This window comes from Passer montanus, unplaced genomic scaffold (assembly GCF_014805655.1).
Source record: "Passer montanus isolate IOZ18808 unplaced genomic scaffold, ASM1480565v1 scaffold202, whole genome shotgun sequence".
NCBI classification, from domain to species: domain Eukaryota; kingdom Metazoa; phylum Chordata; class Aves; order Passeriformes; family Passeridae; genus Passer; species Passer montanus.
The window spans coordinates 405,896-424,527 of NW_024366615.1; the positions used below are offsets into that span (position 1 = coordinate 405,896).

The 18,632-nt window shown below is 39.7% G+C and overlaps 2 protein-coding genes across 2 annotated transcripts in view; one reads left to right on the top strand and one right to left on the bottom strand.

The window, feature by feature from the left end:
* Nucleotides 1-18,632, top strand: part of SYN2 (synapsin II) — a 169,925-nt gene that overhangs the window by 88,349 nt on the left and 62,944 nt on the right. The gene's annotated exons all lie outside the window — the stretch shown is intronic.
* Nucleotides 2,988-18,632, bottom strand: part of TIMP4 (TIMP metallopeptidase inhibitor 4) — a 28,814-nt gene continuing 13,169 nt past the window's right edge. The window contains exons 2-5 of the mRNA XM_039708446.1: nucleotides 12,823-12,920; nucleotides 6,368-6,482; nucleotides 5,602-5,726; nucleotides 2,988-3,714 (exon numbers count right to left, since the gene is read on the bottom strand). Coding sequence (XP_039564380.1) covers nucleotides 3,517-3,714; nucleotides 5,602-5,726; nucleotides 6,368-6,482; nucleotides 12,823-12,920 — 536 coding nt within the window. The 3' untranslated portion in view covers nucleotides 2,988-3,516. The remainder of the gene's footprint in view (nucleotides 3,715-5,601; nucleotides 5,727-6,367; nucleotides 6,483-12,822; nucleotides 12,921-18,632) is intronic.

Below are 18,632 nucleotides of genomic sequence, written 5' to 3' on the forward strand. Positions count from 1 at the left end.
AATTTATAAGTTATTTCTCCTTTTTTTTAACTTTTGAATGTCATTCTCCACAACCAAATAATTTTTTTTTTACATATTTCTATGGTAATGAATATTAATCTAGAGAAAATGAATCCATTTGGGTATTGCATTGCCACTGAGAACTGCTGCAAGAGCTGCCTGTGATGACACTCATTTGTTTGGTTTTATTTCTCCTGAAGAAAGCATCTGGAACTTTGTGGCTTGGGAAATAATCAGGCAATGTGGTACAAGACAACGTTTTGTTTGAATTTCTGGAGTGGGTTGTAAGATGATCTGGAAATCAGAGTCTTCTGATGCTGCACTGAAACCATATCATGTTATTTTGTTTTGGGTTTTCAACACACCATCAATAGTTGGCCTCACTGCCATTTGTTGATGCAGAATTTGGCAATTACAGTTTTAATTTTTTTTTTTTTTGGTGTTCCTCTTGCTTTTTTTCCTTCCCTTTTTGTTCTCCAACTGGGAACCTGGAGCTGTCCCCCCCTTCAATGCAAACCAGCTCAGGGGGATGTGGGGAGAGGGAAAAGCCCCAAATCTCTGGGAACTGAGGGTCAGCTGAGCGTGCCAGAGGTGCTCCTTTCACCCTCTGCTGATTTGTGCCGAGGCTTTAGGCAGTGCAAGGTAAATAAACAAAGATGCCGTTCTTTTGTGTAAAAACAGAGCTGCTTTAATGAAACACTTTTTGAAACAGAAACGTTCATCCCAGACTGATCACAAAAACGCCGTGAGGCTTTTGAACTCATTGCTGGTTGAATCATACCTGTAGCTTTTCCCTCAGTAATTAGTTCCCTTTATTTTACTCCATTCCCACCTCCTCTGTTCTCTGCAAAAACAACACGGCTTTCCCAACGTAATTGCTGAACAATTTAATTAAAACCTATCTGGAACCTTGAGGAAACACCAGCAACATTCCAGGTGGTGATTTTTCCCCTGTTCACCTACACAGTCTCCCTTCTCTCTTCTTTTCCCTACTCTCACCAAAAGTCATGTGAAGCCATTTTCAAATTAAATTAAAATGCTGTGCCAGGCTGTATTTCTGCTCCACCCTCTCATGCAACACAAACACAGTTTCAAGAAGGAAAAAGAAAATGTTGTAAAAAAGAATCTGCTCTTGATAAGGTATCAATGCCACTACAGTCAAAATCCTGATACTAAAATAACATATTCAGAATGCCACGTTGTAGTCAAGGCTTTTGAGAGTCTTCCTCAGGGAAATCTCATTCTGAGCCAGGTTTGTGTAAAGCTTTTCTTGCCACATTTATTGATATGAGGGGAAAAAAACAAATCTTGGTACCATCCATTGTGGAAAGTTTGGGCAGATTTCTGCTCAGCCAGAAATCAAAGCAGACAGACCTTCATTGTGAAACACCTCATGAGGGATATTTTATAGCAGGAAACGTAGGAAATTTTTTAAAACTAATTGTGGCACTCAATTCGTATTATAGTCTGTCCATAAATATCAGAGAAAGCATTTCTTTGTGCACAAGGTGCACAGAGAAGGCAATCTGGGCTGAGGTTCAGGTCTGATTACTGTAAAACTGAAATAGGACCAGAGCTCTGGGGAGCTAAAAAGCAGAAAATACCTGTTTGCTGTTCTTCTAAAGGCACCATCCCATCAAAATGGAATTGTAGACAAATGCCACAGGACTGGTACTGAATATTAAACACTGAATATTAAACACTGAAAATTAACCTTTGTGGTTATTAAGCTCTGTGGGCTTCTCTAGGTATTGGTTTGATCTGACACAAGGAAATAAGGCCTGCTTTTAATCTTTCTGGAAATTAATAATATAAATGCACAGCACTGTCATTAAATAGCTCTGCCAATAGCTCTGTCACTGCAACATCAATTGTTTTTTTGGAAGAAATGTAGTTATTTGTTTCATTTATGTAAGTCTGTGGTCCAAATTGTTAGTGTTGGGAAAATTTTGGTTTGTCTTGAGTAAAGCAGAAAACAAACTGGGCTTTACATTTGGCAGCACATGGATATGGTTTTAATTTAGGTTGTAAATTAAAAGAGCCAGACTGATTTATAGTAAATAAAAAGTGAAACATTGGCTTTATAAGGGACACATATTCCTCAAAGGATAATGACACATTTTCCTGTTGGCCTTGCACCATTTGCATTTCACTGGAAATGTATACACTTAGTCACAGAAAAAGTAAATCTTTTTTAGAAGAGTGTTTCCAAACCTGTCCTTTAGATAGTGAAATCTGTCAGAAAAGGCAGCCACTGGAGATTCCCATCCTGCCTGAGGGCTCTGCCCCTTTTCTCTGGGGAACAAATAGTCTGGACTTTGGCATTTACACTTCCCAAAGTTTCACCGCTGTGAATTGAATTATTTTTATAACCTTAAATATGTATGTGAAGGATTAGTTACTAACTCCAGTCACCAATTCAGGAAAGTTATGACACTAAAAAAGTTACAGGCAAAATGTGCTGTAACCCTTCTCTAGTTTGAGTTCACAAGTAGCCAAATTCACTGACAGGCTATGGTGGGTGTTCATGAATGAAAAACAATTAAATCCTATTAAATAGGGTCACATATCTGAGAGCTTCCAGAAATCACTGCAGTGTAAGTTATGCAATATTTATTGCATGTATTTTCAGGTGAGTTTCCAAAGTTTTAACACTGCTGGGGTACAAGTACTGGTCATGTATTTAGGGAGGTTTTAAGGGCTGCAGCTGCCCTGAGGATGGACATTGTTTTTGTAGCTCTGAGCACTTTTAGCCTGTCATCATTTGGGCTTGGAATTTGTTCCATGGAAATCTTAAATCTATGGATTAGTGTTTTAACCCATGGATTAAAAATTTGACTTTTCCTTCAGCAAGGTGTGGTTAGTCCATAGGAATGCTGACTTGGGAAAGGGGTTTTGATTATCAGGGCTGTTTCTTGATTTAGTTATCAATGGAAGTTACAACTCTGTGGATAAAGGAAGCTGTGACATAAGGAAAGTACAAAATGTGGAGCACAGATTGTTTTAATCACAGAAGTGTTCAACTCGTTTCAACAGATAAGGAAATATTTGTGAATCCTTTTTTTTTAATAGCACATTGTTATAATACTTTACATATACACTGTACAATAGTTCTTTCATATTCAAGACTTTCATACAGAAAAAAAAAAATAGTTCTATAAAACATCCCGTAGTTCATCGGAAAGATTTGGACTGAAACACGGGGAGCTCTTAATCTGCAGGTGATCAAAACAGGGGGCAAAATTCTGTCAAAATTTGTTCTTGTACATTCATATTGGCAAAAAGGGGATTTGTTGTGCCTTGGAGGACGTTGCCAGCCCTCTGTGCAAAGCATAACAGAGCAGAGCAGGTGCCTCCAGGAGGTTTGTCCCTCGTCCTGCACCAGTGCCAGCCCCACAGGCCCTTTGGGGACAGCTGGTGCTCGATTCTAGGCCAGGCACGCGGGCAGCTCGGAGCCGGGGCTGTGGGTGGGATGGAAGGAGCCTCCCAGGGGCTGATTTTGGGCGCGGGGAGCGCTCAGGGTTCGCTGATGTCGATGAAGTCCTTCTCGGGGGGAGGCCCGCCCCGGTACCAGCTGCAGGTGCCGTCGCTGCGCTTGATGCAGGCGTAGTGGCGGGCCTGGTGCCCGTAGAGCCGCCGCTCCAGCAGCCAGTCCGTCCACAGGCACTCGTTGGGCGCCGTGATGGAGCAGGGCACCGTGTAGCACGTGGTGATCTGGGGAGAGAGGCCTTCAGCACCCCGCAGCCGCCGCGGACTGCGGGCACGCTCAAAAATGGGAATTAGCGGGGCTACCTGCATCTGTCTGCGCTGTGCTCGCATTGCAGCTTCCTCTGAACTGGGGTTTAGTCTCAAAAATGGGAATTAGCGGTGCTACCTACATCTATCTGCTCTGTGCTCACATTGCAGCTTCCTCTGAACTGGGGTTTAGTCTCAAAAATGGGAATTAGCGGGGCTACCTACGTCTATCTGCTCTTTGCTCACCTTGCATCTCCCTCTGAACTGGGGTTTATTCTCAAAAATGGGAATTAACGGTGCTACCTGCATCTATCTGCGCTGTGCTCACATTGCAGCTTCCTCTGAACTGGGGTTTATTATCAAAATTGTGAATAAACGGTGTTTATTTGCATCTATCTGCTCTGTGCTCTCATTGCAGCTTCCTCTGAACTGGGGTTTATTATCAAAATTGTGAATAAACGGTGTTTATTTGCATCTATCTACTCTGTGCTCACATTGCAGCTTCCTCTGAACTGGAGTTTATTCTCAAAAATGGGAATTAATGGTGCTACCTACATCTGTCTGCTCTGTGCTCACATTGCAGCTTCCTTTGAACCGAAGTTTATTCTCAAAAATGGGAATTAGCGGTGTTTTTTTGCATCTGTCTGCTCTGTGCTCACATTGCAGTTTCCTCTGAACTGGGGTTTATTCTCAAAATTGTGAATTAACAATGTTTTTACAGTTATCTGCTTGGCACTCACCTTGCAGCTTACTTTGAACCAAAGTTTATTCTCAAAAAAGGGAATAAACTGTTATTTACATCTATCTGCTCTGCACTCACCATGCCGCTTCCTCTGAAATGGGGTTTATTCTCAAAATTGTGAATAAACGGTGTTTATTTAAATCTATCTGCTCTGCACTCACCTTTCAGCTGCCTTGGATTGGGTTTATTCTCAAAAATGTGAATTAACAGTTATTTACATCTATCTGCTTTGCACTCATCACCTTGAAGCTTCCTCTGAAATGGGGTTTGTTCTTAAAAATGGGAATAAATGGTGTTTATTTATGTTTATCTGCTCTGCACTCACCTTGCAGCTTCCTCTGAAATGGGGTTATTCTCAAAGATGTGAATTAACAGTGCTTATTTGCAGTTATCTGCCCTGCATTCACATTGCAGCTTCCTCTGAAACGGGGTTATTCTCAAAAATGTGAATTAACAGTGCTTATTTGCAGTTATCTGCCCTGCATTCACATTGCAGCTTCCTCTGAAATGGGGTTTATTCTCAAAAATGTGAATTAATGGTGTTTATTTACAACTATCTGCTCTGAACTCACTTTGCAGCTTCCTTTTGACTGGGATTTATTCTCAAAAATACAAATAAACTGTGTTTATTTACATTTATCTACTCTGCACCACCTTGCAGCTTCTTCTTAATGGCAGTTTATTCTCAAAAAATATGATTAAATATGATTAATTTACATTTATTGGCTCTGAAATGACTGTCTGACCTGCAGCTTCCTCTGAACGGGGGTTTATTATAAAAAATGGGAATAAACTGTGTTTATTTCCATTTATGTCTCAAAAATACAAATAAACGGTGTTTATTTACATTTATCTGCTCTGCACCCACCTTGCAGCTTCCTCTTAATGGCAGTTTATTCTCAAAAATATGATTAAATATGATTAACTTACATTTATCTGCGCTAAAATTACTGTCTGACCTGCAGCTTCCTCTGAACTGGGGTTTATTATAAAAAATGGGAATAAACTGTGTTTATTTCCATTTATCTGCTCTGCACTCACATTACAGCCTCCTTTGAACCAAGGTTTATTCTCAAAAATGGGAATAAATGTGATTTATTTAAATTTATCTGCTCTGCACTCACCTTGCAGCCACAGCCCATCTGGTACCTCTGGTTCAGGCTCTTTTTCTGAGACAAGGATAAATCATCCCACGGCTCAATGTAGTTGCACAAGTGGATCAGCACTTTGCCATCACTTAAAATTTGGCCTGCAGCACGAAAACACAAGAAATCAAAGCAATAAAGTGCTTTCTAAATATTAGAAGTGTAAGAATACCTCGAGCTTTTAACTAATTTCATCAAATTAGACGTACGCTAAAATTTTTAAAATTAATTTAATTATAACAGAGAGAATGTTCTCCTAATTGCATCCTGGATAGATGTAAAAGATTGAAGAAGGATATTTTTTTCTAAATATGTTGATAGTCTGCCAGCAAGGGGTGGATGCAAATGCAGTTAAGGTGGATTTTAGGATGTCTGGAAAAATCTATAGCTCTTGGAACCCCAGGCCTGCAGACACAGGCAGGTGTTTTCTCATTATACAACTTTGCATTTCTGAGAAAATCAGAACTGTTGGTTTAATCAAATTATAATGGCAAATACTGAATCAAAATTCCTTCTATTTACTGATTATATCATCATTGACCTTCCCTTCCTTTGGAACTGCTCTAAGAGCGCTGCAGGAAGGGTGGAAAACGTGTAAGCCCACAGTATAACTACAGCTGAACACAATTTTTACATCCTGTTGTGTTTGTATTTAGTACATAAATGCATTCTTTTGCATATTTTAGCAAATTCACTCCAAGCAGCACTTCTGAATCTCCAGGAGCACTGACTTTGCTCATTTTACCTGTTAGAAGGTACTGTTTTTTGTTGTTGGCTTCTAGTTTCACTCCACAGAGTGATGAATCAAAAGGAGTGTAGACATACTGGACATCCTTGAGCTTTTCAAATCCTTTAAACATCTGAAAATGATCAGAAACAGAGTCAGTAGTGGAAAACAAGCATGAAAAAACAGTTGCAAAAAAGAGCTGGAAGAAGTACAGGGTGAGTCTCTTTAAAGAAGGCTCCAAAGTCTGAATTAATGTGAGAAAACACCAAGAACTGGACTTTTTCTCTACACTTAATGAAATTCATCCAAGAATTTTAGCATGGAATTAAGTAGGTCTTGATTTTTTAAATTATAGCTTTTAAAATGTGCTTTTTCAGCGTATTTCATGGATTGTTAAAATTTTCTCTTCAGTTTATATTCTAGTGGCATATTCCATTCAAGGAGCAATGCAGAGACAGCATTCACCCTGACCAAAATGCAAATATTTCTCAGTGTATTCCTGTGGGGAATTTTCTCTTGGTCACTGTTGGGGTCTCCTGGGACACGTGCTGAGGAACTGAGCATTTCCTGAGCATTATTTTCATATTTGGTCACCAAAGCAGAGTGATTTTCCACATCCCAAATTCTCACCAGTGGGACTATCAGAAATGCAGGGCAACACTGACGAGGGGAGAAAGACAAGGAGGGCTCTATCTTATTAGAAGGTTAATTAATTACCTTATTGTACTATATTATTTCATGCTATATTACACTGAATCTAAACAAGCACTCAACTCAATTGTTTAGAATTTGAATTTTGTTCTTGAATTGTTACTGTCAGCCCCCAGACCCGACACACACACTTGGATTCAATTGGTCAGTGAATCAAAACACTCACACCAGAATCTAATTACTAATTATTTTCAGGTAAACAATCTTCCACAATGCATTCTACTTGGTTTAAAACACAGGAGTAAAATACTCACACTAGAATCTAATTACTAATTCTTTTCAGGTAAACAGTCTTCCAAAATGCATTCTACTTGGTTTAAAACACAAGAGTAGCAAATGAGATAAGAATTGGTTTTTCTTTCTCTGAGGTTCAGAGCTGCGATTCCCAGAAATATCATTGGGAAGTTGTGCCTTGCTTTTCTCTGTGAAGAGAAATGCAGCTGCATGGGACCTTCTCAAATAACTGCTGGAAAACATCACCCAGCCCTTAGGATTTCCACCCTGCAAGCCCCAAAATGGAGAGATTTGGGATCAAAGCCCTTTTCAAGCTGGCTGCCCCTTAACCAGCAATTTCAGCCCCAAAAAGAAATCAGAAATGAGGCATTAAAAGATGCAAACAAGCAGAGCTGTGCCCAAGGCCAGCGAGGAGGGAGCAGAAGGTGCTGCTGAGTGCCTGTCATCACCTCGTGTGCCACCACCAGCCCGGTGACATCATGCCACGTGTTGACAGCTGGGGACAATGGCAGGGGCTCACAGCTCTCCCAGTTGCAGCTGGTGTCCCTGGAAAATGTGTTTGTGTTCCTCAAGCCCTCCCAGGGGATTTAAATAGCATGGGCCACTAGAAAACACTCTGTCATATGTTGGTTTTTCTGAAGCTTTATTTATGGAGGGGGGAAAGAAGCCAAGGTTGCTGTCACTGCGCGGCTGATCCAAAAATATTAGCTGGGATTTGAAATGTTTTGGAGAATAAAACAAACGGGCCCAGCCAGACCAAAACACAAACCAAACTGCCACCCTGTCCAAAGCAGCAGTGGGAATCACAGAAAATCTGCAAAATGAAGAGGGAGATGTGTCTGTGCAGGGCCACCATGGGAGCTCTGCAGGTGAACTTTGCCTCAAGCTCTCTCTACATTCAGAAACCCTCAGGGCCTTGTAGGGAACAGATTTTCCATGGATATCTCAGCTTTGATCTCAGCTTTGGAGGCTTTGTGCAGACAGCACACCTTGATTTAGCTATAAAACCCCCAAATATCCACAGCAATGCATAACGGAGATTTAGTTAATATTTAAATGAGTTTAGTGCTTTGTTGCAGGTTTTTTTGGTGGCTTTGTTGGTTTGTTTTTTTCAATTAGTGTCTGACTTATCTCTGGTTTTGATCTATATAATTGTTACAGCATTTCTAAAGATTATAATCTTGTGTTTAACTCAGCAAATCATATTTCATCTTCTCAATCATATTCTCCCTTCTCTAAAAGCATGGATATTTCCCTGCAGAGGGATAAGGTGGCTGGATTTGGTTCTGCATTGATGCTGGTCCATGCTCACCTGAGCTCCTGGTGGGACTTTACTGGAATGGAAAAATAGGGTGAGGATCTGGGTGACAGAGAGATGTGACCCTACTAAAGGTCTGAGAGCACTCAGAACCATAAAGTCTGTATGGACACCATCCCTGTCCTCCTGAGGGGTGGAACCAGCACCAGCACATGGCTATGCTTGAAGGTTTTAGAATGAGTGAGATGATCAAGTCAGTTACAAAAATATGGTGAAGATATATTCAATTGCATATAAATCACATATTATCTTCTCTCTTTAATATAATGCTGTAAATATTTCAAGAAAAGAACAGTAATAGAAAACATTTATGGTTTCTTGATGTGCTGACCCATTGCTATAAAATGAATAGCCCCATTGTTTGTTTTTTTTTTGAAAATTAATATCCAAATTATATCTAATATTTCCATCTAGAATAACAACGTTTTCATGCTAAGCCTAATGCACTGGATTTAAAATGAGAGAAGCAGAATGTAAGTCATCCCATTAATGGAACAGCTCAACAACCCTGAGAGCAATAGAGCAGAGAAACAGCAGCATTGTGCTGAATGTTGCAGTCTAATAAAACCTCTAAGGGCTCTGTGTTCCCATTTCAAGAGGGGACAATTGATGAGGAAAGTGTGAACATCTGAGTGGTCTAAAAGCCCTCCCCAAAACCCACACTGAGGTGATAATTTTTGTGAGTTTTTGGTGCTAATTTAAGATGCATTTTACAGCTCAAAAGAGACGACTGGAGGGGTCTGTTCTTCCCTGCTGTGTTACATAAAGCAAATTCTCTGCCTGTCCCCCACCCTGGGCACTCAGAGCACCTCAAGTGCTGGGTCCAATTCTGGCCCCTCAGTTTGGGAAGGACATTGAGACACTCGAGCACATCCAGAGGGGGCAACGAGGATGGTGAGGGGCTGGGAGCACAACCCTGGTGAGGAATGACTGAGGGAGCTGGGGGTGTTTACTCTGGAGAAAAGGAGACTCAGGGGTGACCTTATCACTCCACAGCTCCTGAAAGGTGCCTGTGCTCAGCTGGGGCTGGGCTCTTTCTCCAGCAGCTCTGACAGAACCAGAGCACACAGCCTCAAGCTGTGCCAAGGGAAATACAGGTTGGATATTAGGAAAAAGTTTTTTACAGCAAGGGTGATAAAGTTCTGGAATGGCTGCCTGGGGAGGTGGTGCAGTCACCATCCCTGGATGGGTTTAACAAAGCCTGGATGTGGCACTGGGTGCCAGGGTTGAGTTGAGGTGTTTGGGCTGGTTTGGACTTGATGATCTTGGCGGTCTCTCCCAACCTGGTCATTCTGTGATTCTGTGAATTCTGGATTACCCAGAGCCCTCTGTCAGGGCCACTGGACACCCAAAGGACCCTGCAGCTTGTGGGACTGCAGGGCACCAGGAGAAAGCAGCAGCACTTGGGAGGAGACTGGAATGGTGAGCAGAGGGCATCCTCCCCTTTCACACACACTGTGGAGTTAAATTCTTCAAAATGCTGCCACCTGAGGTGAGACATGGTGCTCAAGCTCTTGCTCTGAGCTCAGCTGCTCAGCAGACTAATTGTTCAGCATGTTTAATTTTCACCTCAGTTACATTCCTTGGATGTCAGAGGTTACCCCTCCCTGTCACTCCTGTGGGGTTTATCAGGCACAGTTGCCTTGCTGGGTTTATTTTGGTGTCACACTGTGTGCACAGAGGGTGGGCAGGTCACAGAGCTCCTGGTTTCCCCCCAGAATCCTTCCCTTCCCAAAATCCCTCCCTGCCTGGAGCAGGGAGCTGGATCCTGGGGCAGGGGAAGGTTTGGTCCTGAGCTCTCTGGTCAGGAGGAAGGATTTGAGGGGTGGGCATTATCACAACCCTTCTGTTCTTAGTCTAAATGGAATAAAAGTTTTTAAAACGCCCTCAGTTGGCCCATTTCTGTGTCAGGAAAAGAGTATTGTGTGAGATGATGTAGAGCATCTTTATTAAAAAACACATCTCTGCTTTGTCCAGGCCTGGCTGACTTGGAATAAAATAAACACTCAGTGTGTGGAATTAAATAAGCACCCAGTGTGGCACCAAAATAAACCTCTTCCTGCTGCCTGAGTTTTGAACAACCTCCACTGCTGAAAATTAGGGAGAAACTCCAAAGCAACTTCAATAAATAAATATATTTCATAGATTTCAGTGTGCTAAAGAGTGGGATTATAGGCTGAAAATAATCACTCAGATTAGGTTTCTCATTCTTCTTGTTTGTGCTGAGGTAGAAGATGATTTGCATTTCTCTCGAGCTCCTGAAGTGCTGCAGAATAGCAGCAGAACACTGAAATGCCAGTGGGAGGAGAAGGAATTCTCTGGCATTGATGTATTTATTTGTGTAAGGAAACATTTGAATAAATCCTTAACATTTAAGAAGATGGGAAGTGGCTGATGGGGACAGCTTTGGGGTTTGTTTTATTAAGGAAACGTTTGAATAAATCTTTAACATTTAAGAAGATGGGAAGTGGCTGATGAGGACAGCTTTGGGGTTTGTTTTAGCAAGGTAGAGACTGACTTACTGAAATTGTAAAACCTTACCAGGAGTCACGGGTGATAACCACCCCTGTGAATACTTTGGATATTCTTGTTTACCAAAGATTCCTCCTATTCAAGCTCCTGTGGGGGGATTCTATCAGTGGATACAACTTGAATGATTGAATTTATTTTGTTTTTGAAAGCATGCAGCCATGCATAATGACCTTCTTAGGTGTTCCCAGTAAATGGAAAAGTGCAACAATTATAAAATAAGATTCAGTGAAGAATGAAACTACCTTGAAAACCAACCCACCAATCCACCTCACCTGTGCCCATTTTAATGTGCCAATCCCCCTCACTCTCACATTTTAATTTAGGGAGATTACCTACTTCTTGCATGTTCCAGAAAAAAGTAAATGATCATTTTAATGATCATCATCAAGATCATTTTAGCACCAGTGAGTTTGATGGTGACTTCCATGGGCTCAAGACATGTCTTCTCAAATTGCATTAATCAAACGTTTTAATGTGCCAATCCACCTCACTCTCACATTTTAATTTAGAGAATTTATCTACTTCTTGTGTGTTCCAGAAAAAGGTAAATTATCATTTTAGCACCAGTGAGTTTGATGGTGACTTCCATGGGCTCAAGACATGTCTTCTCAAATTGCATTAATCAATATATCTCCCTATTGGAGCTGAACAAAGGGTGGGAAACCCTGTGAGATTCTGAATCTGTGTCTTTGGGTGTTTGCTTCCCCAGCAACTTTCATAAACATGGATTTTTGTTTGTGGGAGTATAAGGGAAAGCCCTGCAAATATCCCTGCTCACAATGAACAGAGGGTTTGCTCCCTCAGCTGAAATGCTCCCCTCTCTTTGCAAAGTTTGGGTCATGCAGAGCTGCCACACTCAGAGCACAGGTGATCAGGAATCCTCTAAACCCAGATGTGCTGACACCACTCACAGAGTGAAGCACATTTTTGGTGCCTTCAAAATCATGATTTAGCCAAATTCTTCATCAAAATATCATTATTTAGCAAATAATGAATTTTTGCTGAATATCCTGAATATCAAAAAAATATTGCTGAACTCCTGAATATAAAAAACCCTCCTGAATATCATTATTTAGCAAAATTCTTCATCAAAATAAATTATTTAGCAAAATCTCCTGAATATAAAAAAACACCTCCTCAATATAATTATTTAGCAAAACTCTTCATCAAAATATCATTATTTTGCAAAAACCTGAATATCAAAAAATCATCCTGAATATCATTATTTAGCAAGGTTCTTCATCAAAATATCATTATTTAGGAAAAAATACCTGAATATCAAAAAACACCTCCTGAATATCATTATTTAGCAAAATTCTTCATCAAAATATCATTATTTAGCAGAAACCTCCGGAATATCTCTCAAGTTCCTCTGCTGCAGAGTAGCAGCAGAACATTGAAGTGCCAGTGGGAGGAAAGGGAATTCTCTGGCATTGATGTATTTATTTCTGTAAGCAAACATTTGACTATATCCTTAAAATGCAAAGATTCATTAAAATTTTCCTTTTCTTTGTTTTTCTTTCCCTTTTTTTAATCCCTTGTGTGATTTATTCATCTGGGTCTAACTGTGGGGGCAGCTGGAGCAGCTTTCCCAGCGTTTTGGGGTAAATTATTTTGGGCTGAAAGATGCAGAGGTTATCAGCATTGAACTTCAAAAAAGCTGAGTGATTCCATGTACCTTTATTTGTTTGATTTCATACCGGATCATTTTGTGGGTATCAAGGGGATCATCACTGGCAGGCACCACCTTTTCACTGGATATTTTTGCTCGGATCACTGGAAGAGAGAGAGAAAGAGAGAGAGATTTAAATGCACATGAGCAGATGCCCAATTTTACACGCAAAAATGAAAATTATATTGATAGATTTTGGCATTGTTTTGACACTTCAGGTACAAGCAGGTTTGAAAGATTTTACCATAAGAACACCAGCTGAGCTCCTGAAAACAAAAGTAAGTGGGCTGTCTGTGATGGAAATCTGAATTCCCAAGAATGTGGAAACCTGATTGATGTTACCACTCAGTTTTGACAAAAAATGTCCATCAAAATCTCTGGAAGACTTGAATCCCATAAAATTTGACAAAATACCCATCATTACAATCAGTGAGCAGAGGAAAGGGACACCGCTGTTGATCACAGAACTGTTGATCCAATAAATAGACTTGAAGTAAGCCCCTGAAAGCCTGTGCCAGGTGAGATGAAAGCATTGATTTCATGCATGAAATTAGAAAAATAATCTTGTATTCACTTTTCTGAGGCTTAACAGAACACACCATTAGTTGTGTTAACCTGTAGAAATCAATTACTCCCTGTTTAGAGGTACTTAATTTATTTCCTGTTCTTTAATCAAGGAGAGTAGGAGAGATTTTATGAAAGAAGAAATGGATTCTTTTCCCCTCTCCTTGTTTGAGGCATCTCTCCTGTGTGTGATGTTTAAAACACACCAGGACTCCTTGGAAAAATTAAAATTAGATTGAGTTGCTTGGTGCCACCAAGATAACTGTATCAGAACACAGTTTGGATTTCAGCTGAGCAGAATTTTGTTTGGCACAACTAACAGAACATACCCATTTCCTCTTTGCTTTTCAGTTTTGTTATTTGATCAGGAAGCACCATCAGAAGAACAAAAGCAATTTCTTTTCTAATCAATTTCTTATCTTCTGGATTAGATGTATAATAATAATTAAAACCACCTAAAAATTCCACATGTTTCCCTTTACAGGCAAAACCAAAGACAATAAAAAAGCAGAGACATAGTAATATTCATTGTTTTATTGTGGTTCTAAGAATATGGGGCATGGCCAAAATTCCTCTGGGGATTTTATCCCCCAAAATTAGTGAGAGCCCCATTTTTGCTCTGTTCTGGATGGCCAGTGCTGCAGCTCCTGGGTTAGAGCAGCCTCTGCTTGTGGAGAGACTCTGGCAAAGCCAGAGCAGAGCAAAGTTTTGTGACATCAGAATCACATGTTTCCCCCACTAATAAACCCCATTTTTTATTAGATTGACCTATTTTTATCATATTTAACATTATAGTTAAAGAAAAGGAATAGGAAACCCAGGACAAACCCAGGACCTAACCCTGGACAATTCCCATTTCCTCACTAATGAGCTGAGCAAACTGGATGGAATAAACATGTTAAATTATTGTTAAAATCAACGTGTTAATTATTATTAAAGCTGCAGATGCCTGCAGCTTCCAGGCTCCAGCAGGATGCTCCCTCCATTACACCCTTCTTGAGGAGCATTTTGGACTTGTTGGGAGGAAAGAGTTCTTTTCAGTACAAGCATTAATTTATTCTTTTATATTCCTCATTTCACATGGAAAGTGGCAGCATCTCTTTAATCATCTGCAGATGTGAGTAACCCCACAAATTAACTGAGTGTCTGCAGTGCTCTGATCTCCTTCCAGGGGAAAAGTGCAGTGGGTTGGGTAAGTTCTGCCCTGCTGCCAGGACAAATTAGGATGGTGTTGCTTTGTTTTGAGATGCTCTCCTTCGCATCATTACTCCCTAAAAATAAAAAAGCATTTCTCATTAAAGAGTCTGTTCCATTCTGAAGCAAAGGCCTGAGAAAATGACATTATTTTCTCAGTAGCATAACATGGTTTATGTGCAGGAAATCTTTTCCTGCCTACTCAGTGTGGGATAATTGAAATTGCTTTCCCCGCGTGTCCAATATTGAAACATGGTGCATTTCCATATTTTTATGAAATTCTTCTTGTTAGCACTTAGAGGAATGTTATGGATTATCCCTGATAGCTCCAGGGGTCTCCATGGAGCAGTGCAAGGCTGAAAGTGCAACATCCTGGGCTTTGTCATACAGAGATCTTTTAGTGGGTGTGCAGATGAAAATGAGAAGCACTCTTGTGTTGTGTGTGTTTTATTCGTTTGTTTAAGAGAAAACTTTCAGCTGGCAGAGGAGGAAAAATTGAGATTTATTTTTTTTTAACAGTAGGGAAGTTTAATTGTATAAACTTTGAGCCATTTGGGTTTTACCCTTCTATTCTCCTGAAACCAAACACACAGGCATCTTTTGCTGCCTTTTAATTCTTCTCGGGTTCCTTTTTATTTTTATTTTCTGTGCATTAATATTTTTTTGCCATCAGTGTCGTCTGGCTGTCTCCTCAAACCTCTGATTCATGTGGTTGCTCCTGTTTTTAACCACAAGCACTTCCTGCTGGAGCATTCCTGGGCATCTCCCTCTCCTCTCTGGTGGCTCAGGGGGCTCAGGATTCCTCCGACTCTGCACTTCTTTCAGGACATGGTTTTGAGCATTCCAGGGCTGGCTTGGCCTCTCTGTGTGAGTGAGAACAGCCTCTGGTTGTTCAGGAATAATGTCATTTCAGCTCTTATTGCTTCCTTATGAGGAATTTGCATCTATGGAATACATAGGCACGGATTTCACATTTCTGTGCCAGTAATTCCGAATGCCTGGGATTCGTTCTGCGCTAAAAATACAGACTTTAACATTTCAGTAGGAGCGTGGAGCTCTTCTCTGGACTCAACTTTGATAAAATGTCATTTTCTATCCTCACTTTGCAGCTGGAGGTGGTCTCAGGTGACCGAGCTGGAAGGAAATGAATTTGAGGTGCAGGAGGACAATGCTCAGCCCTTGGGCACTCTCCTGAAATGTGTTCAGAATATATTCACTCCTTCTTCCCTGAATAATAATGATCCTCTCCCAACCATTTGTAAATCAGTAGGAGATCATTTCAACTGGGTGAAACACAGCACATATTTAGTTTATCATTCGATGTATTTGTGGTTTTACAGTCAGGAGAAAAGTGTCAGGTTTGTACAATACAGAAGGGTTTATATGCAGTAAGGGTAGAAGGACAGGAATTAACATCATCTTTCCCAAACCTGGGTGATTTCCTTCTGGAATTAGCTACACTAATTAATGCTAATTAAATAAGCATCACCTTGTGTGTTAGAGGTTTTTGTGATCATGAGGAACTACTTTTATTACAGGCACATTTCCTTGCTCTGAGTAAATTCCCTGCCACGAGATTGATTTTACTGCAGTGACAAAACCAATGAAATCTGAAGGGAGAGAAGACACCAAGAACTGAGCAGTCACTGCAGGGCCCATTCCAAGGCACAGATATGGATGGAATCTGGATAAACCAAATCCTTGAAATTAATGAAAAATAATATATTAATATAAAACAATTACTCTATATTAATATATTATTAATTAATATATTTATATTAATGTTAATATTAGAATGTAATATGATAATATTTTGTAGTGATATATAAATCTATTAATATTAACATATTATTATATAATTAATATATTGAAATACTGAAATGAATATATTCCCTAAAAGTAGTATCCCTTTTAGACTCTGAGTTATTTCTAACGAAATAACTGAGGGAAAACTGTTGAGTGAAGAATTACTCTCATTGTTACAAGTAGGTATTATTGAATAAGACATTCTGTATTGCAGTATTTAATATTTTATATAATATTGTTGTACTTAAGTGGTGAGATTATCCTCAAGCTACTTTTCAGTCCAAGTGTTAGAAGACAGACAGCTCTACTTAGCCAAAATAACCAATTTTACTGCTCCTTCCAAAGGGAAAGCAAGTTGGAGTTTAGTCCCCAAATAAACTTTATAATCCTAAGAAGCAGGAGCTAAAGGAGAAGGTAAAAAACTGACAAACAAATGAGGTCTTTTCCTCCACCATCTCTTAAGTACCAGAAACAACATGGTAAAAAATAATTATTTAGGAAGATATTTAAGATACTACTGAATGTAAGAAGTAGAAATTCAATAAATGAAGATAATTAAGAATAAATTAAGAAATTTTGAATACTGCTGGACATATAACAAGAAAATATGTTATATAGAAATCCTTATGTACATTCTTGTTTAAAATATAAAAATAGATAAATAGGTATATATATAGGCATATTGAGGAAGAATCTGGGTCTCTGTGCCTCCAGTTCACTTCAGGTTTTTGACAGGCTGCACCAGAGCTCTGTGAATAGAAATGTGATCTCCACCTTTTCTAAGCAGCCTTCCTCTGCAGAAATCAGGAAAGTTTCATTCCTATCTCACAAGTTTATAATCACAATCAGCTTTGCTACAAAACCTTGAAATTGCACTTCAAAAACTGTGTTCACAGGAAAAGATACAAGCTACTTAAAAATTATTATCAAAACTCATGAAGCTCTTTTTTTTCCTCTTGTATTTTAAAGGCTCAATTTAGCCCTTTCATTTAATTACCTAAAATACAAAGAGTATTTTTGAGCACCTCGTTCCACCTGTCTCTTTAGTGACTGACACTTCAGTCAAGCTGCTCTTAGATGTTCTTGGAGGGACAAGGAATAAAAGGCACAAGGAGAGGAACCTAAATGAGAATGAGTGGCTGTTGCATGGTTGAAATGAGGATGGCATCGTAAATATAGATAAAAAGCATCCAAAAAATGTTTTTCTGAACTAGTCAGAGTGTGCAGTATGAAATGTAGCAGAGCTATGGACACAGAACATGGATGTGCATCATTTTGAAGGCCCTTATATCTTAAATGAACTTCTCTCAATAAAAATCTGTCCTTTCACCAAAATGAAAGCACTTTCTTAAACAATATACAGCTGTTTCTGCTCAGTCTTGTGCTGGAAGATTAACTCAAACTTCTATCATCTATCTGTCTATCTATCTATCATCTATCTATCATCTATCTATCTAATCTATCTATCTGGTTTTCTATCTATCAGAAATTTTTCACTCTTTGGGGTGCGGGAATTTAAAATTTGCTCTATGAATGTCTCAAATTCCTAGAAGATCCCACCTGGAATTTTGGTAAAAGGAAAATCCCACAGTGACAACTGCAAACTCAGTTCAAAACCTCTTCTTGTGCATAAGGGATGGTTTTTGTAAGGTGGGGGACAAGAGGGCTTTTATTTCCTCAAAAGTGTATATGTAGACTCTTTTTTTTTCTCAAAAGAATTTATTGAAAGAGGATTTTGCCTCATTGCAACACTTTTGTGAGATCCAAGACTGTTTTACATATCCAAAGGAATCCCAATAATTCTGTTCCCTTTTTTTGCAGCAGTTCTGATCCCAGGCTACTTAAACCTGGCTGGAACATGACATTGTGGTGTCTTGGGTTTATACACTGAAAGGATTTGTCTGAAGAACGTGCAGAAGAATCCACATGAGGGGCTTAGAGCTGTAAAGGTCAAGTTTTCAGGTCCAGTGATTTAGAAGAATAAAATAGAATTTAGAATAATAGAATACAAGTTCAAATATTAGAAAAAAAAAATAATAATAATAGTAGTAGTAGAATAATAAAGCAGGAGGGAGCTGAACTGTCTCTGGGCTCTGCAGGCTGAGGTGGCATTGGCTGTCCCTGTCCCTGGGGTGACAGGCTGGGGTTACTTCCAGGTGTGATGTTTCTCCTTTATTCTGCTTTCTTAGCTGGCTGCAGCAAAACAGAAATCCATTCTCAGCTCCCCTGTGGCAATTCTTACAATTTTACAC